This window comes from Mizuhopecten yessoensis, unplaced genomic scaffold (assembly GCF_002113885.1).
Source record: "Mizuhopecten yessoensis strain PY_sf001 unplaced genomic scaffold, ASM211388v2 scaffold6779, whole genome shotgun sequence".
Classification (NCBI taxonomy): Eukaryota; Metazoa; Mollusca; class Bivalvia; order Pectinida; family Pectinidae; genus Mizuhopecten; species Mizuhopecten yessoensis.
Window position 1 is genome coordinate 848,284 of NW_018406720.1, and position 9,799 is coordinate 858,082.

The 9,799-nt window shown below is 36.9% G+C and overlaps 1 protein-coding gene across 1 annotated transcript in view; it reads right to left on the reverse strand.

Moving 5' to 3' along the window:
• Positions 1-883: 883 nt before the first annotated feature.
• The window catches only part of LOC110452630 (probable serine/threonine-protein kinase nek3), a 21,427-nt gene continuing 12,511 nt past the window's right edge, over positions 884-9,799 (reverse strand). Inside the window, exons 8-11 of the mRNA XM_021501265.1 lie at positions 9,255-9,300; positions 8,488-8,545; positions 5,161-5,251; positions 884-4,203 (exon numbers count right to left, since the gene is read on the reverse strand). Coding sequence (XP_021356940.1) covers positions 4,075-4,203; positions 5,161-5,251; positions 8,488-8,545; positions 9,255-9,300 — 324 coding nt within the window. The 3' untranslated portion in view covers positions 884-4,074. The remainder of the gene's footprint in view (positions 4,204-5,160; positions 5,252-8,487; positions 8,546-9,254; positions 9,301-9,799) is intronic.

A 9,799-nucleotide genomic window follows, 5' to 3' on the forward strand; every position in this document is an offset into this window, starting at 1 on the left:
CATACTATCAAACTGCTACCTAATACTGATAATGCTAACCCAAATTGAATTACTTCCAATGGAAATTAAACAAATGTTGGTCCAAAATGTGATTTCCCTATATAAACTATAGTAAAGTTTACCCCCTCCCCAGGGGGAAACGTGAGACCCCAGGGTCAAGAAATTCACAATTTTGGTAAAGCACCTTAAGACCCTTCCATATATGAAGAGTATTTGATTCTACCATATCTGGGTCTTGAGAAGAAGATTTTTGAAATTTTAGTCAATTTGACCCTCAGGTTCCTGGGGGCTTGGGACTAAACCGGCCACTATTCTTGTTGACCTTTGTCCATGGAAGGTCCCTGCAAAATTTCATTGAAATTGGTTCAGAGGTTTTGGAGAAGAAGTTGAAAATGTAAATTGTTTACAGACGGACGACGGACGACGACGGACAAAAGGCGATCGCAATAGGTCACTTGAGGTTCGTCTCAGGTGACCTAAAAATGTAACTTGTCATTTAATTTTGACACATAAAGAAATATTACACATAGATTATGTACATGCAGTGCGGTAATATTATCTTCACCAAATACTTTACATTGTAAAAATACAATAAAACTTACTGTAAAAATAATGTCACAATCATTCAATCTTTCATACAAGGTTATTAAAGGAAAGCATCTAAAATTAAAATAACCATACCTAACTTTTGAAATTGAAATAACCATACCTAACTTTTAAAATTGAAATAACCATACCTAACTTTTAAAATTGAAATAACCATACTTAACTTTTGAAATTGAAATAACCATACCAAACTTTTGAAATTGAAATAACCATACTTAACTTTTAAAATTAAAATAACCCTACCTAACTTTTGAAATTGAAATAACCATACCTAACTTTTGAAATTAAAATAACCATACCTAACTTTTGAAATCAAAATATCCATATGTATTTGTGAAAAACAACATTTTGTCATTGGTAGCTAGTGGAAATGTCATCACTTTTTTACATATGTAGTTGAAACATTACTATAATAATTACATGATAAACGACCCATCAACACAAGAGAGGTCATTAGGGCCAATAACTGGTCAACAAAAACAAATGCAAAATAAAAACCTCAAACAAACGTGAAGGTAAACGACAAACGTTGAATTGAATAATGAAAGTGGCTTTGGTTACTAAAATTTTGTTTAAAAATACCAACAGCCTTCAGATAGTTTTAAAGTGTAGAGACAGTCATTTTTTTGAAAACAGATTCAAGACATGTAACACTACTATAGAAATGTTCTCTAGTTGGCCGAGGGTCGACACAGTTTAATAACAAATGTTTTACTGTAAATACAAGGTAATAACATTTACATACTTAACGCTATTGATTCAAAATCTATATACTCTATATATGATGCAAAAATAAATCCAAAACAAGAATGTAATCAAACATATAGGCCCCTCGTTCACTATATCAGTTCACTGTCTTGATAGCATGTTTCTCATCCTTGCTAATATGGAGAGAGATAATTTTTGGCCCATGTTGTAAGAACCATTATTCATTAATGTACATATAATTTAGAAGTAATCAAGGTTGTACATTTTTCCTTTTTCCATTATAAAATTACAGAATTTTCTACTGTCAGAGAAAACTTCAATTTACACAAGAAACATAATATTTTGTTCCAGACATTCAAATTGATAAAATCTAAATTTTATTTATTTTACTAAAATTATGAACTAAATTTTCTAAACTATGTTCATCACTCTTGTTGGCCCAGAGTGTACAGAGGGTCTTGAGGTGAGAGGAAATTGGAGTACCCAAAGAAAACCCACACGGTCACATGTATACAAACTACATCATACATTTTCACAAAACATATCAACTGATTAAAATATAAAAATAACAAGTTACATAAATCCTTTCTGTCCTCAAAATTATTTAAAACCCTGTCACGGTTGAATATTCTTTTTAACATAAATATATGCCACAATTGTCTTTGCTGACAAGGTTATTATTTTTCACTGTTGGAGCCTGAGGGTCTGTATGTTCTAGATACCCTGGATTGGGTAACCTTATGTTATATTGACTTTTCTTGATCCTGAGCAGGAGCGGGTCCAGGTGAGGGCGTAATGGGCGTACGCCCCTCCTTTTAAAAAAAACCCACCATGGACCCTCTACCAGGGCAACCGTAGTTACGCCTCCCGTTCATAAAATCCTGGCCTAGGACTATTGAAATGTTAAGTAACGCCTTATACCCTACAATTTGGAATTTCTCGTTATTGGTCTACTGCTGTTAAGATCCATCCAATCATTTTAATATACCATTTTTTGCTAAAAAACAGGTCCAAAAATTTCTAGAAACGCCCCTGCTGAGACTTTGTTTTAATGATGTTTGAAGAATAGACATCAATGTTTCACACATTAACCACTAATTGAGGATTAACTTACATTCTAAGAAATAACCTAACCGTCATTAATGCTATCTGGTATTAGTAGAGTAAAAAAGGAATCAGGATTGAGGCGGAGATTTACGCCCACGAACAAGTAGCATCCTATCACTAATTCAAGTGCTACGTCAATTCAACTACACAGACTATCTGAATATATGACGTGGTATTGTCATGAATGCTTGTAGGTCTATCTGAAGTTTATTTTGGTCACAAAAATCATGTATGGGTATTATCTATAGGATGCAATATATACATATATCTGTTTATCATATATGTACTTGATTAAATGATCACTCAAACTGTCTATGTAATCAATCATCTTTCCCTTTATCAGTATTGCCCAGCCCTGCTCAATCCACCTGGATCAGGGTGTGATACCATAGCTAAACCAAAGGTTCAGTGCCAACAGTTCAGGGCCAACAGCTCAGGCCTGTTTCCTAATGCAAAATCATTTGTTTTTAACATTTGAGGGAAATATGGATGGAAAAAGCATATTGGAATCACTAGCTGATACAACTGTGGAGTTCAACAAAATAATACACAAAAGTCATAATGTTGATAATGACAGTGAAAATAATTCAAGAGTTATAAGTGTATTTCTCAATATTAGACTCCATATTGTCCCTTGACCTATATATAAGACCCCATATTGTCCCTCGACCTATATCTGGTCCCAAATTGTCCCTTGACCTATATATAAGACCCCATATTGTCCCTCGACCTATATAAGGCCCCATATTGTCCCTCGACCTATATAAGACCCCATATTGTTCCTTGACCTATATATAAGACCCTATATTGTCCCTCGACCTATATAAGACCCCATATTGTTCCTTGACCTATATATAAGACCCCATATTGTCCCTCGACCTATATCAGGCGCCATATTGTCCATTGACCTATATCAAGCCCTGCTTAATAGGCCATTGTGCCTGACATATGAAGCTCAGGCAAATCCTGGGTCTGATATGAAATGATATCAAATCAGCCATATATTTAACTCTAATTAATAAATTTTCTGTAAACATAGAGGTAAAATTTGGCCTTGTTTTGATGTCACTTCTTCTGTTATATTTTTTATTATATTACAAGAACTTATTATTATATATACATACACATAGGTTCAACCTAGGAGAGCATCATGGTCTAAGAATAACACTAATAGTTTGATTACCTAAACCTAAATTACCGGTATCAAGTATACCGTAGATTTAACCTTGACCTATATACTTCTAGAACACAAGGTCAACCATTATTTCAACAGAAATGTTGATTTACATCCATCTTTCCTGCTAAATATATCCACAAGAACCATTCAATCTCCATTTTATTACCAAGATAGTTAGTATTTACCTCTTTGTTCGCAGCTAAGCTTATAGAGCGTCCCTCCACAAAACATCCTACCCAAGTTAAAAACGTCACCCTAAACGGTCCTATCACAGTAACTACTCTGTACGATGATCTCACAAAATATCATATATACATAGCATTACTTATTGTCAGCCAGTTTGAGGTTTTGAAGGTGAACAAGGTAATTATACTTATGGCACATCAAAGAATTTCCTCCAATCATATGACATTTTAAATATTGTAATCACAGCCTTCCAGGAGTCCTAAGTAGCCTACAGGTCCTATAACTGGGGCCTATGCTTCAGTCGCACCCCGGCCTCCGTCACGCAGTTTTTGGAGGTTGTACTCGAAGTTCTTACAGTAGAACAGCTGCACTCCACATATTCCAAATACCTGTGGGCTGAGGAACTTGATAAGCTTCTCCTAGAACACAAGGAAATATCACATTGTGAAGAGATCCTCAACAGGTAACATCACATCATTATAGATAGCAAAAATAGTCTTGATGGTGTAATAAAAAGTATCTAAAACTTCTTACCACTTCAATTTTTATTTGCAACTTTCTTCATAAATCTAATGGAGTTCATTAGATTTATGAAAGTTGTAAGATAATTTTCATTTACAAAAGCGTCTCACAAAAGCTTGACTAAAATGAAATCTTTTAGGGCTCGTCTCATATGAAAACTCGTATAAGGTTGTATTAAAGGATGACATAATTAAATTTTAATAACAAACCACCCCAATGCTCCTTTTGTACTTGACAGAGGTTGCTATCGAACAACACTTTCATGTTTTGAAATTCATTTCCATTGACACTGTTGTCTTGCCTTTGCAACATAGGGTTCCAGTTTAACCATTCTGAGTTACTCGTACTTGCCAACCATTTAAATTTTTCATGGTGAGAAACTGCATGGAAGGAAAAAACCTAAGAAAAATCTTGAAACTCATCTCATTTGACAAGTTATTCCTTGTAGTGGTCATTGGGGGTGATGTCCACTATACAACAGGTTTCACTGCCGTTGTGTATTTTCAATAAGATCTTTATCAAGTTAGTAGCACAGTTATAAACATTCTGCTTATGTGAGATTGTCCACATCTGTCTCACAACCAAACTGCCTGTCTTGGAATTGATAACGTGATGTGTTTATACGCTGAGGTTCAAATGATGACAGCTTGTGTGAACAATATAATTAGTGTAACAACGATACTTTCTGGGCTGTAGTTACACCATTGATGCTGTTATTTGACCAGAATGTGATCTGATCTCATGAGTAAGAATTTGACATGGGTGAAGTTTTATTTCTTATGGGACAAGATTTTAAAATGCATCCAGTCTATTCTTAAGTCAGAAAGAGCATCCAAGGAAAGTATTAAGCTTACCTCCAACTTCATGTCATCGTCTGTATGACTGAGCATATCGTAAGCTTTACGAAACTTCTCAAGGTCACCGCCCATTGCACGCAAACAATGTCTGTAGACAGAAATATACATACACATTTCAATACACAACTTGTTTATGTTGCTTAAAAATGCAATAAAGAGCATGAAAATGCCACCACCCATCATACAAACACAATGTCACCGCCCATCATACACACAATGTCATCGCCCATCATACACACACAATGTCACCGCCCATCATACACACACAATGTCACCGCCCATCATATACACAAAATGTCACCAACCATCATACACAAAAAAATGTCACAGCCAATCATACACACACAATGTCATACATACACAATGTCATACACACACAATGTCACCCCCAATCATACACACACAATGTCATACACACACAATGTCGTACACACACAATGTCACCACCCATCATACACACACAATATCACCACCAATCATACACACACAATGTCACCACCCATCATACACACACAATATCACCACCAATCATACACACACAATGTCACCACCCATCATACACACACAATGTCACAACCCAGCATACACACACAATGTCACCACCAATCATACACGCTCAATGTCACCACCAATCATACACACACAATGTCATACACACACAATGTCACAACCCATCATACACACACAATGTCACCACCAATCATACACGCTCAATGTCACCACCAATCATACACACACAATGTCCCCACCCAGCATACACACACAATGTCACTGCCCATCACACACACCCAATGTCATACACACACAATGTCACCCCCAATCATACACACACAATGTCATACACACACAATATCATACACACAAAATGTCACCGCCCATCATACACACAATGTCATTGCCCATCATACACACACAATGTCACAGCCCATCATACACACACAATGTCATACACACACAATATCATACACACAAAATGTCACCGCCCATCATACACACAATGTCATTGCCCATCATACACACACAATGTCACCGCCCATCATACACACACAATGTCACCGCCCATCATATACACAAAATGTCACCACCCATCATACACAAAAAATGTCACAGCCAATCATACACACACAATGTCATACATACACAATGTCTTACACACACAATGTCACCACCAATCATACACACACAATGTCATACACACACAATATCATACACACAAAATGTCACCACCCATCATACACACACAATGTCATTGCCCATCATACACACACAATGTCACCGCCCATCATACACACACAATGTCACGCAGCCCACTATATGCACACAATGTCTGCAGTCAGAAATACAGTGTTTTACACTCCATACACACACAATGTCACTGCCCATCATACACACACAATGTCATACACACACAATGTCATACACAAACAATGTCACCACCCATCATACACACACAATGTCACCACCCAGCATACTCACACAATGTCATACACACACAATGTCACCACCCATCATACACACAAAATGTCATACACACACAATGTCACTGCCCATCATACACACACAATGTCACCACCCATCATACACACCCAATGTCACCACCAATCATACACACACAATGTCATACACACACACTGTCATACACACACAATTTCATACACACACAATGTCATACACACAAAATGTCACCACCCATCATACACACACCATATCACCACCCAGCATACACACACAATGTCACTGCCCATCATACACACACAATGTCATACACACACAATGTCGTACACACACAATGTCACCACCCATCATACACACCCAATGTCACCACCAATCATACACACACAATGTCACCTCCAATCATACACACACAATGTCATACACACACAATATCATACACACAAAATGTCACCGCCCATCATACACACAATGTCATTGCCCATCATACACACACAATGTCACCACCAATCATACACACGCAATGTCACCACCAATCATACACACACAATGTCATACACACACAATATCATACACACACAATGTCACCACCCATCATACACAACCGCCCATCATACACACACAATGTCACCGCCCATCATACACACACAATGTCATTGCCCATCATACACACACAATGTCACCGCCCATCAAACACACACAATGTCATACACACACAATGTCATACACACACAATGTCACTGCCCATCATACACACACAATGTCATACACACACAATGTCGTACACACACAATGTCACCACCCATCATACACACACAATATCACCACCAATCATACACACACAATGTCACCACCCCGCATACACACACAATGTCACTGCCCATCATACACACACAATGTCACGCAGCCCACTATATGCACACAATGTCTGCAGTCAGAAATACAGTGTTTTACACTCCATACACACACAATGTCACTGCCCATCATACACACACAATGTCACCGCCCATCAAACACACACAATGTCATACACACACAATGTCATACACACACAATGTCACCGCCCATCATACACACACAATGTCACGCAGCCCACTATATGCACACAATGTCTGCAGTCAGAAATACAGTGTTTTACACTCTTTAACACAGGTTTCAAAATTAATTCGTTGTAACTTGCAAAATAAGAGCTAGTTAGATAAATACTAGTTAAAAATACAGAAAGCTTTTTAAAAATATTGTTTTGACAACTTTCACTTTCACTTGCTAACTAGCTAGTTTTGTCAGGCGTAACAAGTTTTATTGAGGAGAAAATACTGTATATACTAACAATATGTCAACAATAATATACAGTTTAAAGGGAGTGTATGGTCATGTAGTTAAGGGCAGTATATGGTCAAGAGGTTAAGGGCAGTGTATGGTCACGTAGTTAAGGGCAGTGTATGGTCATGTAGTTAAGGGCAGTATATGGTCACGTAGTTAAGGGCAGTGTATGGTCACGTAGTTAAGGGCAGTATATGGTCATGTAGTTAAGGGCAGTATATGGTCACGTAGTTAAGGGCAGTGTATGGTCACGTAGTTAAGGGCAGTGTATGGTCAACTGATTTATAGTATGCTTTATTTAACATAAACACTGCTATACATTTTGCTCGTTTATAAACCAATTTTGCTAGTAAAAGTGTACATATTTTAGGCACTTGCAATGATTTCCTAATTATGAAAAAAGGTAATTAATTACCTGTGCAATGCTCCTTTTTGTTACGAGATCCTAGTAAGGTTTTAGAAGAGCTATTATACAGGTGACATTCAATAGGTTTCCGCTGACATATATACACATGTTACATAAGTTTAGGGTGTAACCTTCAGACTTACCTCTGTAATTGGGTAATCTGACCCAGTAGCATGACCTCTGGATCCATTTGGTCACTATCTATGAAAAAGCAATACAGATCACATCAGATTGCCTAAATAAAGAATTTTACATATCTAATTTAAACTTAAAATGTTTAAATCTTTCTCTCAAACCTCCATTTTTGAAACCACCAAAAGTGTGAGGAAACATTCATAGGCTGTACTTTTACCAATATTAGAACAAATATTTCCAATTTTCCAACAGTGTTTATATGTTTGGTCTATAGAGATGTCCACGGTAGCATAATCCAGGACCTGGACTCATAACACATGGTCTACTGGCAGCATTAAACTATAGAGAACATCTGGATACTTTGTTTGTGCTGTCTAGACAAACCAGAGGCAGCATTGACAGGGACCTCTTAATGCTGCGCTGGTTTGTTTTTAACAAAAGGACTAGTTACTGGACTAGAAGCTTTTATTAAAACAAGTATTTATGAAATCACCTCCATTGTAACGTCACAATACTCTCTAGCTGGAAAATGCAGTACATTTATTTTGACAATCATGCTCAATCATGTTTAATGATAAAAGCATTACAATTTCATATCTAATGTAATAACTAAGGACTTTTATTTTGGAGAACATGTGTTATATGGACCTGAAAAGTGATATTGACTCAATATTGTTCTCTAAGGTCAATTTAACCACGCATTCACCTCAAGTAAGACAACAAAAATGATCATACTACCACTGTATATTTATTTTAGGTATTGTTTTATATTTACCATCACCAAAAAAGGCAAAGGCTCCTTCACTGTCATCATCCTCATCCTGTAAATTTAAAGGTCATCGTTATTGGTCATAAATCATATTGCAAACATACATTAAAGGTCAACGTTAAAAAATCATATCACATATACATAAAGTATGTCTGACAGGGGATAACTAAATTAGTAAAAATAACTGGATACACCAATACCATATTTATTCATGACAAGAGGCCTGACTGGCCTGAATAATCCACCAAGTATTTAGGCAAACATCTCACATAAGTGATCTTCATTGTGGGATAAAGTCAGGTTTATTAAAGCAGCCTTGATAGTAAGGAACGTGTAACTTTACAGATCAGATAGTGTACTATGTTATCCCATAAAGCCTCTTCTCTAAACCTTCAGGGAGGATAGTGTACCGTGTTATCCCATAAAGCCTCTTCTCTAAACCTTCAGGGTGGATAGTGTACCGTGTTATCCCATAAAGCCTCTTCTCTAAACCTTCAGGGTGGATAGTGTACCGTGTTATCCCATAAAGCCTCTTCTCTAAACCTTCAGGG